This window comes from Lonchura striata, chromosome 2 (genome assembly GCF_046129695.1).
Source record: "Lonchura striata isolate bLonStr1 chromosome 2, bLonStr1.mat, whole genome shotgun sequence".
NCBI lineage: Eukaryota > Metazoa > Chordata > Aves > Passeriformes > Estrildidae > Lonchura > Lonchura striata.
Genome location: NC_134604.1, coordinates 50,230,385 through 50,256,226, shown reverse-complemented (window position 1 = coordinate 50,256,226; position 25,842 = coordinate 50,230,385). Strand labels below are relative to the sequence as shown.

The following is a 25,842-nucleotide window of genomic DNA, read 5'->3' as shown; positions in this document are numbered from 1 at the left end:
TTTCATTTGTCTATTATTTAAGTTTCATTTATCCAGCAGTTTAGGAGGCTCTTGGAAGCCATGAAGTAACACTGTCTACTACCAAGACAGAAAATATCCCAGTGCTCAAGCTGTAAACAGTTCTCTTGCTCTGGCATCAACTCCCCTCTCTTTCTGGTATTACAGGTAAGTGCCATGTCCCTTCTTATTTATGTCCTCCTCAGACACCCCCATCATTTTTTTCTGCACATGGAACTGTCACCATGATTCTTGGGTTATTATGTCACTTCTCTGCAGCTCCTTCCTGCAGTGGCAAGCAGCATTTTGAAATGTTACTAACACTTTTATTCCAAGTAAGAGTCAATAAGGAAATAAACACAGGGGACTGTTCAGGGGTAAAGGTTTAACAATCTAGTTAGATTTTTTTTCTATGTTAAGCTTTCATCACCCTGTGAAAGACAAAGTTAGAAAGCATATGGAAACAAAACCTGATGTATAGGTTTGTGTAGTAATTTCAGACAGGAAGGATGGGGGCATGGAGGAGACAACTGCTTACCACATTCACAAAATACAATGGTTTTTAGTGAAATTTGCACAGTTCAATAAGTGGAACATGCCCAGTTCTGCTATAATACATCTTAATGCCCCAAGTTTCTACTGTCATTATTTTGGAAAGTATTCCCCACATGAAAACAGACTGAGGTCATAAAGATTTAGCTCGAAACAAATTGGAAGAAAATAAATTAGCAAGCAAGCAAGCATGCCTCTGCCTATGTCTGTTAGGCTACATTTTCTAGTCGAAGTAAACAGATCTGCAGTTTTGCAGGGTTGAGGACATCTCCTTGTGATTCCTGGTTTGGTTTCTGCTACAGGATGTTATGCAATATATGTAATGTATAGTATTTATGTCAGCTGTTTTCAGCTCCCATGTAAACACTAGAATTGTTCTGAAGCATACAGAACAGTCCTTGTGCACCCATACTGACAGGACACTAGGAGAAAAAAAATCATACATTGAAAATCACAGATGATGGCTAATTAGATTTTGCTTTTCTACTAAAAATAAGACATTTCAGGCAGAAAAGAATCGTATAACAGCAAAAACACTATCTGATAATAAACATCCTCAGGCACTCCCAGAGGAAGAGGGTAACTTAGCTTTCAGACACAGGGAAAGGGAAAAATGACAATTCTTACATTTTATGTGATATTTTTATTAGTATAATTTTTTAATGAAAAAATAGAGCACTTATCAAGCACTTTACAACTCTGAAGTGCCTTACAAAACTTTTTTGAAAATGCAATTCCTCATAAAAGTCTCTCTTCCCAGTTGTACTGTGTAACAAATATCAAAGTCCATTCTGCAGCTAGGAAAACCAAACCAGTGAGCAGCCTTCCCAAAACTGCCAAGAGTGAACAGCAAGGCTATGACTTACACATTAGGACACACTTTACTTTCTCTAATGAAAGTGCTAGATCTTAGCTTAAACACTTTAAAACTTTGAAATATTTTCAATCATTTTGATGCAAAAATCTAATTCAATTATTTACTTAATTCAGTTATGAATTCTCTCTTTGGTGAACATTAGCAATTTGACTTTTATGTTTCAGTATTGTCAAAATATGCAAATAAAATATCTTTCCAGGAAGAGATTAGTTTCGTATCAGTTGAGCAAGTCTGGCAAAACAATTTCTATGAGCAGAACAGGAACATACTGTGCTGCCTGGGACATGTCTTGAAGTTCACGTTTTTATGTCTTGTTCTCAGTCTGACTTAGGCAAAGGACAGGGACATGGTTTCTTCACGTGGAAACCACAAACAAAACAATTTCTTCAGTTCAAATATACAGTGACAACCTCCACTCTAGGAGAAGAGACAGAACTTCATTACACTTTGGAAGCCCTTGAACTCATTATTTACAAACTCCACTTGTAATAATTCAGGTGGGAGTCCTTTCCTCACATCAAAACACACAAACACATTTTCACTTCACTACACTGATGAGCTTTGGTCATGTTTGTCATCCTGGCCCTTCTTTTCACTCCCTCTGCAAGACCAGTCCTTGTTTCTTTCCCTACTTCTTTTCTTCTACTACTATTGTCCCACATGCCACTCTAGCTATACAGCTGCCCCAGTCTGTTGTTATTTAAATACAAATCCCAGCAAAAAAGCCTTTGGGACTACAATCACGAAATTTGCTGTAATTTAAGAAGGCAAACCCATTATATCAGTCTCTGGTCTGTTCTGTAACCGCATGCACAGAAAAATGAGAAAGAGGGGGAATCCAAGCAAATTCCATATTTTCTCTTTTTGGGGCTTCTGCAGAGACTTTGCCCCAGAATGGGCCCTACTAAGCACTATGTGACATATGAATGAATCAATGCTGAAGACAAGGATTAGTTACATACATTGCCAAGGGTGCTGCTGATGCAGTATGACAAATTTTAAAAATAGAAAAAGTAAAACACTTGGAATGTAAAAGGCCTCCTCCTGTGCACCTGAATCCAGGAGCCAAGCACAAACAAATCCCAAAAGTTCATGAAAAATATAGTTTTATTAACCTTCCTGAAATTTGTTTTCTGTATGACATTGTGTGTATATGTAAGTTTTTAAGTGCATGTTAAGTGCACATACATATATACTTAACATATATATATTATAGATATATCTGTAGTGAAAGATGACATGAAGTTTTCTTCTTCACAACAGCCATAACAAATACATGGGACTATTGACTTTCTGGTACTGTGGAAAAAAACCTGAGGTTTTGCTTCTTATAGCAGCCTTTACTCACTGAAGTATTTGGGAAAGGTGATGCAACAGATCCATCAGCAGCCAAGTGTATGGAGGGTGCCAGCAGATTGGCACATTTACTGTCTGTAACCTGGGTGCTGCAGGCTTGGGCTTTAGTCTGGCCTTCCCCAAATAAAACAACCTTCCTTCACTGTGAGACCACAATTGAAAGGGAGACACCAAACAAGTCACACTTCCCTACCCATCCACCTTCAGTGCTGGTTCTGTGACTCCTCCTAGCATTGTTCTATCATGCTCAGCAGAAGAAATACTCATGTTTCTCAATATGAAACTCAGACCTTTTGTTTCTTGAAAAAAACCAAAAACCCCAAACCAACAATGAAACCTGCCAAAGAAATAATAAAGAACACCCCAAATAAAAAATAACTAAAAGGCTCCAAAGGATAAGCTTTGTCCCTCAGTTTTCAACAACTGATTATTAGGTTTTTTCACAGTGCTAGAAGTCAGGCTCAAGCAGAGGGTGGGCACTGCTGTGCTAAACTGTGTATAGAAACAGAGCATTAAAAAACTTACCTCCCTTTTAAGTGAGTTGGAAATGTAATTAAACTTTCCAAAAGAAGATATACTAATTTTTATCACAATAAAAATCAGACTAAATATATATAACACTCAAGAAAAATATCAGCTGAAAAAAAAATGCATGAGAAGGGACAAGGGGAAAGCTCATTAGTGTGATTGAATTACCACTATTTCCTATCCTACGTGGAGAAAACACTGAAGTACAGAAAATAACTCCTCACCCTACACAGGTTTCATCAGATCTTTTTACCTTCCCATGAAACAAGAAGTTTTTGTAGAATTTACCCGTTTCTAACTGCTTATTTGCAAAAACAAGTGAGAGTGAAAGCATATTTTTCAGGAGGTACTCTTGTTTTCTTTTATGCATGAAAAAAAAGAAAGCAGGAAAGAAAAAAACCTGATTACAACATTTTTAAAAAAGCTTTTATGACGCTTACTTGCAGTTCTGAGCATGCTGCACTCTCAAAAACTGTGTTTGTGACTGAAGGTTGTCCTGACAAGGACAGGATGGGCACAAGCAACTTCAGACACACTTCCCAAAAGACATGGGTTATCACCAGCAACAAATTGTTGTTCCCTCTGCTGGGGACTGAGTGGGTTGCAAGAGTTGTAAATCCTGTAGTGTGTACTTATTCCTCCAGGTCTGGGTGCAACTACTGGGAAAATGTTTTGGAAGTAGTAGGAGTAAAGACATCTTTCTTGCCTTCATGGCACTTTGGGGCTACACATTGTAGACCACAATCACGCCAGAGACCTCAGATGAACTGCAGTTCTTTGGAGGTAGAGCACTAAGTACTAAAAGGTTGGCTTCGAGAAAATTCTTATTCTGCATAATGAAATTATCATTATTCCCTCGTGCCACACACAGACAAAACACATATGCACCCCATATTTACAAAGTCAAGGGGCACTGCTGAAAATATTTTTCATAACCTTGAGACTGAAAGTAATCACAGATGCAATTAGACTCGCTTTCCCATCAAAGTGCCTTGGAATAACCACACAGGCACTCTTCCATATCGGCACAGCATCAGACCTACAATGCAGAGGAATGACTCCCTGTGTGTAAGGTGAATTCAGAGCTTGAAAAATGTGCCAGAAACTAAATTATTTAACTTTCCACAGAGCAGCTATTGGAGGAGAACTGGATATACAAGCTCCTTCTGGAATGGACACCTGCCTGTAACTAGCTGGGTTCAGACAACGATTTCACTACATCCAGAGGTTCCCACTTCTACATCACCTTTCTAGGCTGTGGTGGCTTGGGTACCCTTACACACCTGGTACATAGTGCAACAGCAGACATCTGCTCTTAAATATATTTCTGTCCTAAAATGTGAAGCCTGCCACATCAATGGAGTAGGCTGAAGTTTCATTTATTAAATAATCAGTTTATCTTCTAAAGAGAAATTGCATGAAGAAAGAGCAGAAAGGCTAGAAAGGAAAACTTCTGTGAAATATACTAGTTTTCACATTGGAAAGCTCTACTGTTTATTGAAACTGGCAGTAAACTTTAAACACTAAAAGAAAGTATTTCTTACAAAATAAAAGCATCACCCAACACAAATAGAGTCCCCTATTTTACTTAAAGCAAATTAATTTTTAAATTGACTTTGTTTATTTAAATTCCCAGTTTCTGAAACAGCGTAAGAACCTGCTTTTGGAGGTTTTTTCACTTGACACATTTTCATGATACAGGAAGAGCTCAGGGACAAGGAGAACACAGGACATGAGAAAGAAAAGCTGGGGTTTTCTTTGAGTGAGTGAGTCTGGCGGGTAGGTGACAAAGAGGTGCTAGAGACCAAAAATCTACACAGTTCAAGTAAAATCCAGACAGATTATTTAAAAAATGTTGCTTCTTCCCAATATTTGTCTAAAGAAGGGATTACAATCTGTAAATATCTCTCTGGAACTTATAGTTAGCAAAAGGCATTAAGCAGACCTTAAAAAAACAACAGGTAATGAATGGAGTTTTCAAACCTACAGAACAAAAATAGCTTTTTCGGTGCCTCTGACTTTTTAAGTCCACTCTGAAAGTGCTCAAAGGAAAATGTGAACAAAGACTAATGACAGGGGCCCTTTCATATTAAAATAATATATGGAGCAACAGTGAGTGAGAGGAATGCAATGTTTGAAAAAGCACAGACTAAATAAAACACCCATGTACTCACTAGTCCTCTCTCTTCTAGGGTGGTGTCTCAACACAGCTACAAAGGAACATCCTGGGGAGGGAATGCTGTCATTTTCTTAGGTACAAATCTGTACTTCTGAGATGTTTACTGTCTCCATGTAAAATTGCTGAAGACCCCTTGACAATGACAAATAGGCTTCACTACGTCTGTGGCAAAGGTATTTGCTCTCATCTCTCAGGAATGATATAGGCGTTGATCAAGGACAAAGCACCAAACACTAAAACAATTCCCTTGGCCTGGGGGCTATATTCAGCCTGGCTCTGCAAGAGCCTGACAGAGCAGCCCCTCTACCGCAGCAGCAGCACTGAGAAGGGTGACTCGGACCCAGTGCCCACGGCGGCAGCACGAAGAGCAGCACTTGCAGCCCAGCACCTGAGTCCCACCAAAGTGCTCTGGTTACAGACCTTGGCCTCCTCCACTCCTCTGAGGCAGGAGCAAAGCCATACCTGGATATATGGTGCCTACACCCACGGATTAAATCCATTCCCACTTCATGCTGGCAAGTCCCGAGCTTTTGCAGCTGTTGACCCCAGAAAGCCGCACTGTCGTGTCCTTTCAGAAATGTTAAATTAACAACTGAAATAAGGTTGCAGGGAAATACAGAGCGCTGATTACTACTACAGTAAATGAAAACACTGCAGAGGTGAGACCGAACAAATCTCTTGTGGTTCAGACACTAAAACTGTGTCCCACATTACCTCAAAGCAGACATCTTCTTTCTTTGTTAACTTCTTCAGGATGATTCATACAATGTTTTAAGATCCTTAGGCTTCTCCATGTGCTAAGGGGGTAGCCATGATGAACTAGAACTGGATTTAACCATGAGTAATTTCAGATGTTTAGAAGTTCATACAGTGTAAAGAACCAGAATTACTAGGCAGTAGGACTCAGATGTCATATTGGGAGTGTCAATGGCAACTTTAGTACTGCTTAAAATACTGAAAATACTGAAATAGCCACTACAGATAATAAAATATAAAATAGCATTCTGACTTGTTTTCTTCTCCAACTTCCAAGTAAAAGCAGCAAAGTGAAGAAGGTGGGTCCCACCAGGGCTGCACAGCCCTTAGGTGCACACCCCCAAACAGCATTTACACTCTCCCCACTCCTGGGGCCAGCACCAGCACCTGTGCCAAGTGCAACACAGGTGAACACAAACTGGGAATGTAACCCATGCCTGCTGGTTTTCCCATTTTTAAAGATTATTTCTTTGTGGAGTCACACATTAGTAATTTTCTTTAAGTTCATTGAAGCAGAAACTAGCTCAATGGAAGTCCAGTGAGTCAATTTCTCACAGTTTCTCCTTGCAGAAAGAGTTGATAAACCTGAGCTGCAAGATTGCCTGCAAGCCCTGAAGGCTCTCCATCACACCTGATACCTCCGGGTAGCTCTATTTGATGATCTGGCAAAACAAAAACAAAAAGCTCATACTAGAAAGAGAAATTTCATACCAGTGCTTGTGATTTATGCAATGCTCTATCTATCAGAGGTTTCACTCGCAGTTTTCCCAGTCAGAGAGACAATACACAATTCAAGTCCGCCCCCAAGTGGACTGCATGCCCACACCAGCACACCAAGTACTGACACTGGTGGCAAGTACTGAGGAGCTAGATGACAGCATACTTAAAAAACCTAGGAGATACTCCAAGAGAATTAAATTCAACTGTTACCATTTATAATATTCTGTTTCCATTAGGATGAAAAGTAGTATATATTCCAACCAACAAATATGTTCATCCTATCATAATACCACATTATTTTTCCTCCTGTGTCTAAAGTACTGTGAATGTTTCAGTGGCTATGCACAAAAAAATAATGTACTTTGGAAAAGAACTTTAAAATCATCGAGTAAATGAAAAAAAAAAGTTCCCAAGCACATACTGCTTAGGTAAACAACTGTCAGCAAGATCAGCCTGCCTAAAAAAAAAAAAGGTACAGATTATGCAATGCTGAGTTTCTGTGATCTTTTCTCAGAAAGTTTCCTACTGAAACTTGCTCACTCTTGCGTGCATAGCTGTCATACTTCATTTATACTTATCCAAAACTGCACTAATTACTGTGGGTCATACGTGAATAATTAACTTCTTTTGCCTGAAGCAAAAGTAAAGGCCAAGATAAAAAAATGAATGATGAGATTAGTACATGGCCAAGTACAAGATGAGGACGCTCATGGCCAAGGCTACATGTAAGTCTGGATATACCAAGACCTTATCAAGACCTCTGAAGTGTCCCGTAAAACACATTTAATTTTAAAAGCATGACACAGGTTTTCTCAGTGGATCCACTGGCTAAATTCAGCACTGACCATTTTTTCTACACTATATTTCTTTCATCATGCCTGCTGCATTGTCAATATAAAGCAGTTATCAGCTGACTATATAATGAAGCTTTTTGATTTGATGTTATTTTTCTTTTTCCCTGAAGTAATAAACCAACTACCAGCATGACTACAAACAGTTCAGGCAGTTGTATTTTGGCATGGGAATTTGTTTCAGTCAGCTCACAGCCTGGCAGGTATCCGGGCTTCCTCTGTACTCAGCGGTGAAAGAGAAGCACCTTTGCAAGCCAATCTCTGGGTACATCTGAAGAGGGAATAACATGCCCCAGAGGAGCCAATCCCTCTTCTCTAACTACCTAGAGATCCCAGACAGATAGCATAGCCTTGACACCAGCTGCTTGGGAGCCACAGCTGGGGATATGGATCCTACGATTACAGCAGGTAGACAAACTCTTTTTGTGCTGGTGGCAAGCTACATATGCTTAAACTGGGATTTGCCTACATCCTCCCAAGCCTTCAGTGCCTACTTCTGAGCACCCTAAGTGCACAGCCTGAGATTCAGCAGTGTTGACTACCTAACACTGATTTGGATGCATTACCTGCAAGCATTAGTCTGCCCCATGAGATCACTGACAAATTACAGACGTTTGAGAAATGTAATTCTCAGTGTTTTAAAATGTCATGGCAGAAAAGAGCCTCTTCTGTTTCTGGGCTGCCTTGGGTGTGACATTTCTGAGGTTGTCCACATCTAGTTTGGCAACTCACATGGTGATTGCTTATACTCCTGGGCTAGTTGCCAGTCTGGCAGGATAGAAAAGAATGACTTCCCTGTGGTGTAAGCACATAAATGGTATTTTTGTTTCAAACCAAACCCTCTATGGCTCTTCTCTGCTAGGCTCTCTGTCTTTGAATCTGTTACAGCCATGCAATGCTTAAAGGATTATACAGGCAAGAAAAGAAACAACATGGAAATCCAGCAGGGAGAAGGAAAACAACAAAGTAGGGTTAGACTGGGATAAAAGAGGTAAAATAAGAATGACAGAAAATGGTGACAGAGTAAGGGTATATAAAAGATATTAAAAGAGTAGAGATGAAACACCACATTTAAGATGGGAAAGAAGAGGGAAGATGGAAAAAGAATTAAGACAGGACATGACAAATAATGAGAGAGCAGAGGGTTTGTCTTAATGGGTAGATATGAAAAAAACAGGAAAATTGGCCTGAAAGGAAATGTAATGAAATTTCCAGATCACCAGAACATTTCTGTTGTTTAAGGAAGGGACTTGTTTGTTTTAGTAGGGACTTGTTTAGTTTTAGTTTGTTTTAGTTTTGTTCAGAACTGCTCTCAAAAAAAGTCCTACCAGCCAAGAGACATACTGGAAAAAAGTGATTGAGATACAGCCTCAATTGCAATGGAGAAGCCCTCACTTAATTTTCTAAAATAATACGTCATACACTTTAGAGTACATCAGATCACAGAAAGTGCCAGCAGATTCTCAGCAAAGAACAACATTGTCCTAAATGCTGGATAAACACCATCTTTCCCCCAAGGAGTTACAGGAATGCTGAAGTCCATTAAGGGCAGAGAGATCAATAAATGTAAGCAAATCAGCATCAGAGTAAGGAATAGCACTGAGGCTCAGAGTGTTCTGTTTACTGCCTTTCTAGCCATCCAATCAATCCCCTTTTAGACTTGCTCTTGATAACTTCAAATTGCTGCTCCTGAGTTTATCCACATTAAAATTACAACTATTACATATCACTGCTTCAGCTACCCTTACATGCCTGTCATACAGATTAGTGACAGCCCATAAAGTTAATAAGGACACCAGGTATTGACTGGGTGTTAAGTATGGTCGCCCCTGAATGGCGCCCAGCTCCCCTAAGCATCTCTCTTGTATCTCTGCTATAGGAATCTAGTGTGACTGATTCTCATACAGTGATGACTTCCCTCTCCAGTATGGGTTAGGTGCCTCTGAAAGCCTCCAGAAAGACATATTGAGGACTTGAGTTTACTCTTGACTTGAACTGAAGGATTTCAGTAGCTCCTGGCATCCAAAGTCTACATCTGTAAAAGCAAGTAATTTCATAAAAAACAGGTCTGTAGAGTGAAAAAAATGTGTCTGAAGATTCATGACCACACTATATGCTCTTGATGGCTCTCTCTCTGGATGAGGTCTGGTTGGTCCCAAGCAATGATCATCTTTTCTTTTTTGAAGCACAGCAGGTATGTCCCTAGAGGCCACTTTTCAGTTGAGTTTCATCTGAGAAGAGTCTGGCTGGTGCTGCCACCAGTCTTGGGCTGCCAAGAGGGGATGACAGGAAAGTTCCACTCAAAAGAACACTCCTGATCTGCACCAGAATGCCAGTGTACTCACAGACATCTCCGTTATTCAGGTACAGGCCTTTGGCTCCTAGTGTAGAATGACAAGCTCATTATGCCCTAAACTGGATGGAAAGATACCTGCTGCTTGTCTTAACCACAGTGCCAGCAAATCTTACCCGTGTGCGTTCTCCGGTGAGCCTTCAGGTGGGAGCTTTTTGTGTATACTTTGTTGCATCCCTCAAAGTCACACCGATGGATGCGCCGCTTCCTGGAGTCTGGAGACTCAGACCTCCTCTGACGCCTTGTGCTCTCAATACTGAATGGTGAAATTGAGCTGAAAAACAGAACAGAAGCAAAAAAATGAAGCAAGAGCATGGTGTATAGCCCAGGCCCCAAAAAAACCAGCTGTAACAGAAGTGACTGTGCTAGAAGTGACATAAAAAATGAATTATCTATTTCCCTTTCAACATTTTGACGCAATTAGTGCTTAAACTAGAGCATATTCTGCAATATGAAATAACTAAGTTTTGATTTAGAAGTGCTTATTGCCCAAAAAACCCCACCATGATCCTTGAAATACTGCTCCAATAATGAAGCAGCCTGACTTTATCTGAGCTCTATTTCTATTTGACGTGTGTTCAGGTCCAAGTTCACTGAACTGTTTTCTAAACAAGTTTATATATAGCCTCAATAACTTCTCTTTGACAAGTTTAAATAGATAAAAAGCCTGAAACCTTTTTTGAAAAAGTGTTTCCAGTACCCAGATCTGAACTATGGATCCTTGCATTAGGCCAAACACCTGTTGTTTGCTTGAATGCAAACTGCTAACAGATCCAGATCACCCTGCAGCAGCGATTTTTCCATTTTCTCATTAAACAGTTCTCAATCTATCACGTGCAAGCCAATGAAATTTGTTTTCTTTCAGGCCACTGATAAATGAAGTTTATTAGAACAGGGCCAGAGAACAATCCCCACAGAAACACATAAATGCTTATCAAAGATACTTCATTTACAGCAATATCCTATGGCCTATCAGTTACCCTAATTTTAAGCAATTAAAAATACAGCATTGAAGTAATGTTGCATGAGTTTCTAAGTACAGTGTGTGCTGGACCCATTACTTGAAAAAAGCCTTGCTACTGCAATGCATTTGGCTTGATTAGATAAATTATTATCAAGTTGGAAGGCCATGATTCAAACCCTCATTGACTGCCAGTAATCATACCACTCAGCCATAAATCATTATTAACTGATCATCCTATCAACCTCACTACGATTATATTGCACGGCAACCAGGATCACCCACAGCTACAGCAGCCTGTTTAGGTAAGCACTGGAACAACTCTGCCCTTCATCAGGTTTCTGGGGCTTCCCAGGTTTATTGACATTCAAAGTAAATGGGCTACAGACTCATTAGCCTGCTCTCTTAGACTCTTAAGATCAATCTGAAGGAGAAGCATGAACTTTTGGGAAGCTACAGGGTACTAAGGCAGGCATTTGAAAGGAGCACAGATGTTGATGCAACTGCTGGGGAGCACCTCAGTCAACACTGACCTGCAAGCTCCTGTCAGTGGAGCTCCTGCACAGCTGTAGCTGTCACTGCATACACAACTCCTAGAGCTTTCCAGAATTTGCTGAGGACTACTAATATGGGGTTAAAATATGGGGTTAAAAGTTTGCATAAAGCATCTCACACCATTAGCAAATTATTTCACTGATGTTCTAATTGTCTGCATATAAATCTCTAAGCCTTGAATGAGTGGTAGTCCAAATTACACAGTTTTATTTTTATTTTTGTTTAAATAATTTCACAGTATAATCCGAATTTGAAGCACTAATGGGGTAAAAAAAAAAGTACTTTCTTTCTGTAGTACTCTTTCTGCAGTACTCTTTTAACACATATTCATATTTTCCCTGCAGGCAAGAGATTCTCCAGATTAATTATTTTTGCCTGCAATATGACACATGTATACAGATGTGCAGAGAATTCCTGAAATGGAGACAGAAGTGGACAGAGAGACGTAGTAACAACATTAGCTGGCAAAAATTGTCCCCAAGAGAGTAAGAAACATTAGCACTTTAACTATATGACTGGAATACAGATATGTCTAGCTCTCACAGAAATGGCTTAGGAATTGCATTTAAGCATCTGAATCTCAGAACAAATAAAAGTCTTGGGTTAGACAATTCACTGAGAATGGTTTCACTGCTCCAGAAGGGTTTTTTCAAATATCCCACCAGCTGGGATATAAAAGCAAACTTGTAAATCAAATGGTAAAGGTCAACACTGAGCATACAAAATACATTGCTCAAAACTAGGAAATCCTGATATTTAAAAGTAAGTATTTGTGCATCTTTTTTTTTCTGCAAGCAACTTAGGAGCTGTCTTAAAACCCTATTTTGTAACATAGTGTTCAAATCCCGGATAGTACAGCTCATTTAAACAGGAGGATCAAGCTTAAAATGCTGGTGCAATTTCTAACCCTAAGACAAACTGAACCTTGAGAAGAGTCAGCACCTCATAAAAAGCTATTTGTCACATACGAGAAAGTGATCTCACTGTTGGGAACTGCTCTGTGCTTTCCCAGGTGTTTCTATAGAAGAGGATGGCACAGAGCAGTCCATGAAGGTGGCACACAATCAATGCTGCTGCTTTTTAACTGGATTGTTCCCTTTTTCTAGAAAGTGTAGGACCCTACTTATCCCACAAGATGGAAAATAATTGAGTAAGCCACAGAAGGGGATGAATATCATCACCATCCCCTGAGAGCTTCACAGTCATCACTTGCTCAGCACAGCAAGGAGAAAAGCTCTTGTCAGCTAGAACCAGCAAGTATCACCTCATGCCTTCCCTTCGCAGCCATGCAGCATAAATGACAAACTAACCAGCAGAGTTATGGCAAGTGAGAGCATATGTCCAAGGTGGTTTTCCTCTGCCACTTCAGCTCCTGTGCCATGGGGAAACCCCCAGTGCAGACATGTTCAATGGTGGAAAAGGAGACAGAATCCACCTAACACCACCAGCCTGGCTTTAGTCTTGCAAAAGCTGTGTAACTTTAAATGGGGATATCACCAAAAAAGCTAAAAAAAGCACAAAGTGCTTTTTTGAGTTTCCTCAGGTTAGTCCCTCTCACAGTAACTTCCAGATGATTTGCTGATGTTCTTTCCCTTTGCCATGCAAACAGTAAATGGACACGTTCTTCTTTCTCCAGCAATTTCTATAAAACACCCTCATCAACCAAATAGATAGAAGGAAAGTCCTCAAAACCACATTCTGTGCCTCCTGAAGGCCATAAGGGCTGTGCCAGCTGTCTCTGGTCAACACAGGGTTCCCAAAACTACTGTTTGATGTCACCATGGTAGACAAAGACTTTGAGATGGATGTGTCAGGGAATTGACGGGCATTTATTTTTTTTAACTAACTTACTTTTCCTTTTTGTTTAAAAATATATAAAATAAATAAAGAGAAAAAAACACTACAGAAAAGACTTCAATGCCTCTCTTTCCCCAGGCAAAACCCAAACAAACCATATACTAGCAAATTTAAGTGTCCCCCCAGAGACTGCACAGAGGGAAAACCTGGAAACCTATCATCAGCCAAGAGCTACCAGGGTACCCTGAGGAGGAGCTGCCAATTCTTCTGTTAATGGCCACAATCCCAGGCAGCCTTTAAGGTTCAAGGTGGACTTTTGCAGTAGGACTGATACCACACTTAACAGATCAGCAGGATGTATTAAATCACTGCTGAAGCATGCAGTTTGAAAGATAAATTAACAAAAAAAACTGGGTTCTGATGTGTCAGATTTATGTTTATTTATTTGCAGCTCGTTATTTCTAAAATCAGTGTAATTTCTCTGTTAGTGTAGAAATTGTTACATCTAATTGGAATCCTGGGATACCTCTGGCTGCCTCCATGAGCTGCTGCAACACCTGTAGTCAGTATGGTTGGTAAGGTGAAATGAATAAAACCAATGTGAGCATTTAGGGTGATTTATAAAAATTCAGCCATGTTACTTCCAGCTAGAAGTGAAAACATGCATCTTTGCAACTCACACATGGCCACGTTCTTGTCTCTCTGATACAAAGTCTGCAAAACATAACATCGACTAGGGCTTCACCACTAGATGGCCATGAAGTTCTGCTGAACGGGATTTGCACTGCATGAGATGTGGATTATAACAGCCTTGGCTGCAGGATTATTCTTCCTTTCCATGAATGCTGCCCATGACCTCCTCGGTGTTTTGTCTCTGTTCTGTGTGGACTGTGAATAGCCCTTGGCACCGGCAGTAACACTGTTAAAAACCACATGTAATGGGTTAATTTATACTGATCCTGTGTTTTCTGAGCAATATGCTGAGCAGAGCTGCCTGGGGAAGACAGTTTGTTTATTAAAGCCTCAAACTGTGTTCAGTCTCGTGACACACAAGTCCCTGCACGCTGGCTGCACAAGTGCTCAAGTGCGCTCACCCTGTGGCAAACACACAGGGTTACCTTTGGCCACCCAAGCACAAGCTCCTGGATGCTGCTGGCATCCCAGTGAGGTGGCCAAGGGCTGGCTGACATGGCCAGCAAGGAGCGAGGGACGTGCAGCAAGCCACGCTTCACTCCTTCCTCTACAAATCCAAACAGTGTCCCAGTGTTGCATCTTCATCCTTGTGATTACCATTTTTACTCCTCCTTGGCTTCTCCTCTATGAGCTCAGACTCTTTGGCAACGCATCCTGCCTTGGCACCAAAGTCCTCATGGACAAAACACATTGATCCGGGGCTAACAGGTCAAACCAGTTTGTACCCAACATCCCTGTCACCTTACCTAAGTCTCTCTTCTACAGCAATCATGATGCTTTATATTCCTCTCTAGCTGGCATTGTAGCTAATTGAGAGACTTGTGGCTGCACCCTAATAACAGTCCAGGACTGCTACAAGCAGATGCTCTCTTCCCCTTGGGGTGAGACCCAGGACGTATCAGCCATGTCCCCTCCTCTCTGGCTACTACAGGAAGAAAAACCAGATGGGGCTCACACCCATGCAGCATCTGCTCAGCCCGTGTAACACCAATTGTCGTCCTGCTTCTCAGCCCCTGGGCTCCGAGTAGAGGATTTGGCTAAGATGGCACATCAGGACAGTCCCACTCCAGCTGCTTTCTGTTGTGTTGGCACCAGTGCTTCCCTGATTTTGCAGCAAGCCAGTGCAGGACCCACAGTAACGAGAACAAATTCTGCCAAAAAAAAAATCGGAGAAGCTTTTGGTAGCTTGACTCCCTAAGTAGGAGAGTCTGCCAAGCACCTGCACTGACATATGGCAGAGGATGGGAACCTGTGGCCATGGGTTAGGGGAGTGTCATCACCCCTTTTAGTGGCAACCAGCTGTGATTACCACAGCTTCCATGTTAATTTAGAACATGTGTGAAGAAATCAAGAATGTGGACATAAGTGATCAACATCAGAAACATCTGGACAATCCAGCTTTTGTTCTGCAGAAAAGTTGCTTCCTGTAACATTTGAATATAAAACACACAGAAAAATAACCACATAAATAGATAAGCTGAAAACAAAAATTAGGAGGTATGACCATGTTGAATAACTATGAGCTGATGATGTGCTTTGGCAATACATGATAGAAGCAGTCATAGCCCACCCTCAGTTCAATTTTGGATATTCAGATATTTACAGGTTTTATGTTTTTAAGGGAAAAATATCTCACTATACAATATTCAAATATTCAAATAATGTATAAATTTAGGAATGTGAATCTTTACTTTATGAGACATGCAAAGGTTCTGGCTCAGCCTGTAAATTATGTAATTAAAAGTGCAGGCAAATTAAATAAAAGCAGAAAACTACAGTACTACATGCCTGTGTTCAGAGGGTAATGAGCAGTTTAAGAAAATCCTTGGATCTCTAGCATTTGTTCAGTGTTCAAAGGGAACCAGGGCTGCAGAAAGAACTATCACGGGTTTTGGCTGCTTAACATTTATAGAAACTAGAGCTGTTAAGTGACTAACTATAGACATAAATATTTTAAATCCCAGTTTTTGGATTCAGTGTGGGATGGCATGCCCTGGGCACATCGAACAGCAAGCGCACACACTCCCATGGCAGCTCTCACTCCTTTGGTTCTCAGGGAAGCTGCCCACCAAGAACCCTCAGAAGCAGGGGTAAGCACAGTCCCAACACCTTTGCTTGGCTCCTCTGGCACTTTTCTGAATGAACACACCCACAGCAGCACACCACTCATTCCTGGAGCTGATGTCACTCAAGACAAAGTATCTTCTATTAGTTAAGACCTTAAGTTTCACAGACATGTGAGTACAGACATGTGCTAACAGACATGTGAGTACTGTGCCTTTTTTGAAAAGCGGCATTTCCCAGATTCCAGCTCTCAATTACTTTATTTTGTAACAACTTTTCACATAATGTAATTTCATTTTCTGGTAGGCCATGTAATGCTACCATCCCACTCAGGATAGTGGTAACACTACACACTACACCGTGAAGAAATATGACATGGATTTTATTTATCATTACAGTTTATAAAACTCCTTCTAGTAGTCAGATGCCAAAATCCTAGTACATAAAACATCGTAGGTTTTTTGCTATAAAATGCTTAAATATCAGTGCTATCTCCTGATAAAAATATTCAAATATTTATTTATTTTTTAATTACAAAGTTGCTACTGTCCCCTGTTCATACACAGATGCACATGCATATATACACATGTATTTTTTCTCCTCTTTGATTCTTAGATTCTAATTAATGTTTCATGAAAGGCAAACAGCTGCCTTAGGAATATCAGACATTAGAACATATCAAGCAGTACTTAAGGCGATCATAAAAGGAAAATATGTGCTACTCCTTTATTAGCAGTAGTTACTTCAATCACTGTACTTTAAGGTGATGTTATACTCTAAATTATACTTTTTGTCAAGAAAGAAAGGAGGAATTTGACAGCACACACAAACAGCACACATATTAAATGGGAAAATTACATGGATAAACAAGACAGAGATACAAGATTATTTGAATACATCTGGTTCAGAAAGTGCTTGAGCTGGAGCTGGAGTGAAGCAGCCCAAGGAGCAGGTGGGTAGATGATAGCAGGAGCACAGAAGTTTTTCTGTTATGCTCTGATCTAGATGTCCACCACTGGCTGCTGCCAGAGGCAGTGCCCTGGTAAAGAGGATCCTCTGCTCCAGCTCCATGTGGCCATTCCCATCCATGCTGTTATATTCCTGACCTGGGCAGTCAGCAAACAAAACATCCTGCACATCTTTGACCATGACTTTATCTGCAGAATTTACTGTTGAGACGAGATAAAGGAACTTGAACTGCTTGAACTGCTGAGTTGCCTTGCAAAACCTGAGTGTGCCACAACATTGCTCTGGCTGGGGTGGAAGAGGAAGCACAACTACACATGGAATAATCTTCTGGCAAAAGTAAAGAACTTTGGGGCCTACTTAGAAAAGCACAAATGCAAACCATGGCACACCTTACCAAAACTATTCATCACTTCTGTTACCAGCTGCATTAAGCTGAGACACGAGACATTTGTTTGATTTTTCTGATCTATATTCGTGCTTTGGGATCCATGAATACTTTCCAGCACTTAGGATTTGGTATTCTGAGGTGCAGTCCATCTCCACAGTGGGCTGAGACCCAAATACACTCCCTATTCTCCTCTTTCATGCTGCTCCTCTCTTCTGGCTTTCTAAGGAAAGGAAGTTGGCCAGAAAGCATCTCTGACATGCTCCAGCACACCCCTCAGATCTGGTGACTGGAGGACTGTAAAGCACTTCTGACAGAGAAAATCCACAAACTGAATCTATGATGAACTCTGAAATGTCACAGGAAAAAACCCTACCAAAACTTTTCCATCTATTTTACCCTTATTAACCAACAAAGTTTTATCCTAGAGAGCTACTGTGTGAAAAAGCAAAGGAATTACATGCTAACTACCTTGCACCTAGACATTGTCTACATTATTAAAATGATTCTTCCTGGATTTGAGAAAGATCATGGCTGTATGACAACTTGCACTACCACATCCAGCAGTAGCAACTCCCAGCAACAGCAGCTCTCACACCAGCCCTACTGAATTACTGAGATGCTCCTTAACAAGGATGAATTTCATGTTTCTCCTAACATGCCAGAGCATACAGAGTTTGTTTCTACCTGCAAAGGTTTTAGAAACATTTGACAGGAAGGCTATTATGTTTTTCACACAGAATCAACATCTTCAGTAATATTAAACATAATTCTGTTTCAGTGCTCTGCCTTTCCCTTGGTTTGGACAGATGGACTCATATTAAATGAGACACTTGTCCTTAGATTTTGTCAGAGATTCTGAGGGGACACGTGACAGCAGTTTGCTTATGTTTAGAAATATTTTTTCTAACATGTGCAGGATGTACAGCTGCAATATTGACCCTTCCAGTTCATCAAGATGTCTGAACAGAGTACAAAGACTGCACTGGATGTTGAAGCCCATGTTAAAACCTCTTTTTTTTAACATGGTGTATTATCATGGAATAAAGACTAACAGAAAAACTCATCTGTGGAGGGAACTATAAATTTTCTGCTCAGCAAAGTTCTTCAGAGGTAGACCAAGATGTTCACAGTCTTGTCTTAGGATGAAAATGTTTGAAGACAGAAAAACGAACCAGCAACAGTTTTTCTGGCCAATGAGTTCCAGTGCTCAGCCACACTCATATTCTAAAGAGAGTTTCTAATGAATGCTTGTTTTTTCTAAATAGTTCCTACAAGATGTTTATATTCATGAACACATGTATCTACACATTATTATGAAAGACTACTAAGTGACCATGAGCTAACATAAACCTTCACTTCTCTTAGAAAAACCTCCAAAATTAGCTTACTTTGCTTTAGCCTGATGTTTTTTTCTCAACAGGAGTGAAAATTAATGAAAAAAAGGAAACCTCAAGCAGTGGGGAAACGTATTTTCACAATGAACTTGCAAGTGGACTTAAGTGCATTGGTAAGGGTCTGTTCTTTGGATCTGAAGACAAAGCATTGTATATGTTCCTGAAAGCAGGAAGAATTCCTGAAATCCTGTATGCCACACATTTCATGCATGCTAGTTCAGGCCTGGGAGCTGAACCTGGTCCAGTAGAGAAAAACCATCTTATTTTGTCCCCTCTTCCAGAGGTGGCAGAACAGCAGTGATCATTCACAGGATCTCCAGCCACACTAACTCTCCCTCCAGACACAGACTGCATCAATGCCGAGTCTGTTCTTTCTTTCTTGTTTCCTTCTAAACAGAACAGAAAATTGGGTAACTGAGCACCTACAACTCAGGTCTGAGAACACAGGACCCTGCTTTTTACCTCTCTGTTTCTGATTCATACTGCTTCTTCACATTTTTCTGGCAACATCTATTGCAAACAAGCCTTATCAACACTGTAATCTCAGCAGAAAATTATTTAAAAAGGGAAATAAAATCGACTCCGTTGCAGACACGGGATGAGCTGCAATGTTCTTCGTGGAAATAACATAAGTATGTACATATATTCATGTCTTTCACCTTTGTTCTGGTTATTTGTTCAAAGAGCACAGACCCTCCACTTGCTAGTGCAGGATTCCCTGAATGTTCTACCTTGCTCTCCAGATTTCACATTCTTCTACTATCTCTATTTCTGACTCTTCACACTGTACAACACAGTAGTCAGTCTCAGTGATTGAACAATGATGACTCTTGCCTGTGCATCCACCTCCTCTTATTGGTCAGAGTAACAAATGTAGTGGTGATTAAAAATTCTCTGTTCTGTATCCTTAGCTGACAAAATTGCCACTAACATCTTGCCAAGTCAGTGATATTAAATGAGGACATTGTTTCCATTGGGACTGAAGCTCATGTGAATGACCTTTACTTTCTTCCTGTTCAGAAGGGTTATTACTGATAAGTTAAATATTTGATTACCCTAGATACCTATGTGAAATGCAATTATGGGTGGTCATCTGTCATACTCTGTGTCATCAAGCAGATTTTGTTAACTACTAAATGGTTGACTACACTGAAGTGTACATTTTGGTGTTTATATACATATTTATGTAAAGACAGCCTGCCCCAACAGAAAGCCATCTCGGAATACCATTTTTTTTATTCCCCACAGCCCTTTACAAGCTCCTGTGTAAGAGTATATATTGCCAAGTATTCATTTATAACTGAGATAATGTAACTATCATACCTATTTGGTCCATCTAGGAGAAAAGGGACTAAATAATTTAATTGATTTGGGGGACAAAAAAGTTACTGAGTGCAAGATTACAGTTCAGGGATTTGGGTTTCTCTTCCTAAGATACTTTCTAATCAATATCTTCTGAGATTTATAGTTTTGCTTACTTTGTTCTTGCAGAGCACCCTCTCTTACTGAAAGGAATTTTTAATTAAAGAACAAAAGAAAAACAACCTATAAATCCAAACTGTACCAATCAAGGGCTCCACAGATTGTGTTTCTAAGCATTTTTATTAACAAGGAACCCTGATGTATTTATTTTATACAAGAAATCAGCTATTCTGTTCAATATGCTACCTTCCACCTGGCCTTACAGCCACGCATATCAATGATGCATTCCTTCATTTGGATTATGAGATCCTTGCCACATCTTCACGGCTGTTTTGTGTTCACACAACAAAGCAGAGTGAGGTCCCAGTACATGAACAGAGTACTAATACATTACTGGAATATGAAGAAAACCCACTACCTCTCCTTGCATCTGTGGTTTTCTACACCTATTTATAGCAACAGTCTCACCTGAAGCAATGTTCTGGGTTCACCAGGCCCAGCCTCTCATAGTACTTTCCCAAGGACTGCCACTTCTTTTCTCTTCCTTAATTTCTCCCCTCTTCCCCCAGACTTGCTACCTATTCCCCACTTGGAAATTGTCTCTCTAGAGAATCACAGGGCCAGGTTTGGTCACTGAGTGTCAGAGTTTACAGAGGTAGAAATTGACATAGCTGAAGTTTCTGTATTTGCTAGTATTTGGAAGATTTCTGGTGACTTCATCTGCACCCTGGATGGAAAGTGCTCCTGAAAGCTGCAGAAACCACTCAGACATACAACTTCCGAGAAAGGGGAACTCATGACTACCAACTATGAGCTGCAAGAGTTACTGCATCTTTTTACTGGCCTTGCAGAGATGTTGCATCATGTGGACAACATTCCTTTTCTTCTATTATTAAAATCAACCCAATTTCCATCCAGTGAATAGGCAAGTCTGTGGTAAGTAGAGGTTTTCCACTTGTAATTAATTATGCAGCACAACACTAATATACTTTTCACACATATCAAAACGCCAAATTTCAACAATTCCTTGTTTATCATTATTACACCAGGTCACCAGCCACAATGACATCCAGCTTGGACACAGGCCTCATAAGGTCTGGCAAAGTTCCCATTCTCTTCAGTGGAGTTAAACATGAGATTTCCCAATAGGAGGAAACCAGAGTATTGTTTTCATGAACTGGTCCTCTTAGCACTTTCTCACCAAGCCAGAACTGCATATAGACTCTCGAGTCTCATGAGCAAGGCAAGGTTTGATTAAGATAAAAATTTCTTCTGTAAGCAGGCGTATGACCATAGTTTACATTTTCTACTATGAAACACATCTATAACACATCTGCTTGTCACAGAAATTGTTCCAGTTGGACTCAGAGTACAAAGTCTATTTTTCCTGATAAATACACCATAACAATTTTCCAAGTGCCTTGGTTAGGCTGGTAGGAGAGAAACTTCATTCCCCTGGGCTTCACTGGGCCAAAGTGACTTCATGAGCTTGCTCTCATGGTCAGCCACTTGAAAAACTAGGTGGCCCTCACTGTGGCTATTCCCTGGTCTGGGAAAACTACAAGTATCTTTAGGGTGATAACACTCTTCTTTAGAAAGGCAAGAACAAAATACTGATGGCTTTTTGCCATCAAAATAAAGCTCAAGATTTTACTCCACACATGCTCCAACTCTGCTAAAGCAAAAACTGAACTGAGGACTTGGATGTTTATATTCACTATTACTTTGTATGTGAATTTTTGCGGGGATTTAAACTGGGTAAGATTTAAATGAAGTTGCCTCTTCAGGTTTTTTGAAATGTAACATAATGCATTCTGCTGGCAAGGAATGCTTCCCTACTGGTAAAAGGGCATATGTTTCTCCTTGGGATGTCAAGTATATAATTATTTGAGAGAAATTATTCTGCTATTTTCAACAGACATTTCATGTTCTGTTTAGGAAAGGATAAAAACATACAAAGTTGAACAAGCTTTGCAACTGTCAGATTTTTTTTACCTGGCCCTTCCCTATACACTAGCAACAGGGAAAAAATTCCGTATTTGCAGGCTTTATGAAAGCAGTTTTATTTCACTTCATCCCACAAGAATTAGTTAGGTTAATCACTTGGTAACAATGCTGCCCAACAAAAGAAAGAGAATTCATAGTCATACAGTACAGCAATTAAATTAACATTTTCTAACAGGAGATTAAATGGCCACCCTTTTTCAGGTCAGCAAACTTTTTCCTTTGATTTGAAATTGTCTCAGGGACGAGGGAAGGAACCAATTTTCCATCTATGCAGAAAAATCATCCTGTCACCAGCAGAATTTCTTGCAGACACCTTAGTAATGGAGATCAAACATCCTTCACCCACATGATGTTCCTTATCCTATTTAGTGCTAGATAATATTTCCATGGCCTTGTTATCAAACACTTGATGTATTTATTATTTACACTACCATCATTATAATTTACTTTCACCCTTGGAAGCACACTCACATTACAAAGGGAACCTTGCAAAGAAGCAAAGGGAATCTGCTCTCTTGGAGGCTGTCATATCCCTCCCAACTGCATCTCCTACAATGCTGAGAATCAAGGGAAGGAAGCAATGGGACACTCCATTCACCTTGCTAATTTATGCATGCTGCTCATTAGCGCAGGTCCATAGATCTGAGTGGCTGGAAGACAGTGCTCTGAATTTCAAGTATCTTAACTGTACCAGTCAGCAGCACTGGTCTGGGACCCAGTGGTCCCTTGCTTGCCACAGGTGTCCTGCATATATTAGCTCAAAGCCAGTTGTGCTGACCAGGATGCAATTCATTCATCTCTGGAATTCCTATTACTTCCCTGAAAACATTTATTCTCCCAAATCTTCACCAACAGGATATTTGGCTTAATAACTTAAATCCACATCAGGACTCATTTAGTTCTACTTTTTAAATTTCCATTTTTGAGAAAAAAACAACAAGAAAATCGCCACATCCACTTCTAGGTATTTTCCTTTTCCTAATCTGTTAAAATCTCTGCCTGTTTACTATATGAGATTTTACAAACAGTCACTAAATAAAGCATCAGCTAGTGCTGCCAATATAGTAATTAAGAACAACTAGTGTGCTTACACTCAAGCTTTTATGGGAGAAATCGGAGTCTGTTAAAATCTAGCAAAACTCAACTCTGCACATATGTTGTTTTGCTTTGTTTTGTTAAATGGGATGGAACATACCAGAACTTTAAAGATCAAAAAACACCCATAATTTCCTAAAACATTTGGAGCCTTCACATGCAGTAAAAAGGGATAATTATCAAAGCATTTTGCTGTCACAATTGTTCATTTGGAAGAGGCACAGGAAAAAAACAACCAAATCCAAATCCAAATCTCCCAGCACAACAGAATGGCATCGCTGTAACTGCAGTAAATAAGAGAAAGTGTTAGACAGATGGAGGGGAGCATCACAGTGGCATTCAGCACACCATCAGATAAGACAACAATGGCCACCACAAGCAACTGAAGCCAGACATGTCACCCTGCCAATGGGGTCCCCATACCCCGTGTGCCCCACGGAGCCACTTCCACACTGGGCAGGTGGCCCTGCTGATACTGCCTCGGACATGAGGGTGCCTGCTCAAGGCACCTTGTGACACCCACTCAGAGGCGAGGAAACATATTCCAAGGGGCAGAAAGAGCAGGGCTCTGCCTTTGCACCCCACTTCTCATTTCTTTGCCTCATTACATACTTTTCTCCTATACATAAGGGATGGAGCAAGGAGGACTGTTGCTGCAGACTGAAGTAGAGTTTGACACAAGACCACAGTGTGGACACACGGCAATGTGCTAAGCTTTTTTTTTTCAGGAATACTGTTTTTGAGAAGCCATCCACTTCACTTACATCCCTAAATCCTATTTGGAAGCTCTCATTTCCAAGGCCACCTTCTCCCCCTTTGCCTGGGTAGGAAAGTGGAAGTCTGTAATGAATTTCATATTAGCTGTAACAGCAACCACAAAATCCATTTCTTATTTACATCTCACACTTGGCCACTCAAATGCAACCGTATGAGTTACACATACATAGGTAGTCTTTCATACTGATAGAATGGATTTTTTAATAGTAATAATGTTAATTGTGACCTAGAAGAACCTTATGGCACAATAAAGTCCCTCTCCTGCCATGCACTCGCCCCACAGCAGGCACAAAATGAAGCCGTAGCACTTCTGCCAATGTATTTGCTCCAGGTAGTGTTAAACAGCTTTGTTCCCTGGCTAGTTATTTCTTGCTCTTGTTAGGGTCTTTTCTACAAAAACAAGCTGTCTGAATTTCAGTATATTTTATACTCAGTAAATGATAGTAATTTTCATAATATCTTTAAGCTTTTCAGTGGCTGGTGGCCTGGCAGGTGGACCTTCTGCACCTTTTTGTACTAGAAGCCTTATAGAAAAGGCAGGCAGGGAAGGGGTATGAAAAAACCACAGAATATCAGCCAAATGAGTGGTGCATAGGGCACTGCTCTCTGATTCACACCAGGATGGTAAATCCTACTGTCTTGTTTCTGTGACAAAAAATTGAGCAGTAACAAAAAATTGTCCAGTGCTCATCTGGTTTTATGACAGGGTGCTTTTATTTCAGCCTCTCAAGTTCAAAGAGCAGAGATGTGGTTTACACAGATGTCCCATGAGTGAGGTTGTATTTCTGAAGGGCTGAAGTCTAACCCTACCCATCTGAAAGCACTGCATTTAAAAGCTAATTGTATTTTGAAAGACAACTCTGTTATGAAGTCTCACATTATTTCAGTGCCCATCTTACTCAACAATACCCTTTGAAAGTAAAGACAAGTTAAATGCACAGGTTCTCATTAAAGCAGTGTGTTAAGTTTTAATAGAGTGAAGATAGGGAAAGGAATAAAAGATGGCTTGGAGCCCCCGAACACTACTTGTGATTTTTCCTAGGTACTCTTAGTCATGCTCTGTATCATTTTTGTGGGGGCAATTGTGGGCATATTACCCCTACCTCCTCTAACTCTTCCTCCTGCCACCACAGGATCAGAGTGGTATAATCTTTTTGGGACTGGACTGAATCACGCTGTATGAATGTACATGTTCTCCAGGCAGAAGAGCAAATGTTAGCACTAAACACAACCAGCAAAGGGTTACTTTCTGATCTTTTCTACTACTCACCTGGAAGTAGGTAGTAGAAAAGATCAGAAAGTAACCTGTCCTCATTTCTGACTGGGCTGTAAGCCAGAAATGCTACTTACTGTTTGTAATGATTGAAGTGAGTGTTTTATCCTTCAAGTAGGTGCACATTTTAGGTGAATGTGGTTAGGAGAAATCCTTACTGACACTAATATGGTGACGATGCCTATGGTGCTACTTCATGCTTTTCTATCACATACACATCACCAGAGAAAATGCAATCCAAATACTGGCATCGGATTTCTAAAAGATCCTTAGGAAAA

The 25,842-nt window shown here is 40.3% G+C and overlaps 1 protein-coding gene across 10 annotated transcripts in view; it reads right to left on the bottom strand.

The window, feature by feature from the left end:
* The window catches only part of KLF12 (KLF transcription factor 12), a 227,315-nt gene that overhangs the window by 6,629 nt on the left and 194,844 nt on the right, over positions 1 to 25,842 (bottom strand). For all 10 annotated transcript variants that reach the window (XM_077781368.1, XM_021548069.3, XM_021548073.2 and 7 more), the window contains one exon: positions 10,286 to 10,443. In XM_077781368.1, coding sequence (XP_077637494.1) covers positions 10,286 to 10,443 — 158 coding nt within the window. The remainder of the gene's footprint in view (positions 1 to 10,285; positions 10,444 to 25,842) is intronic.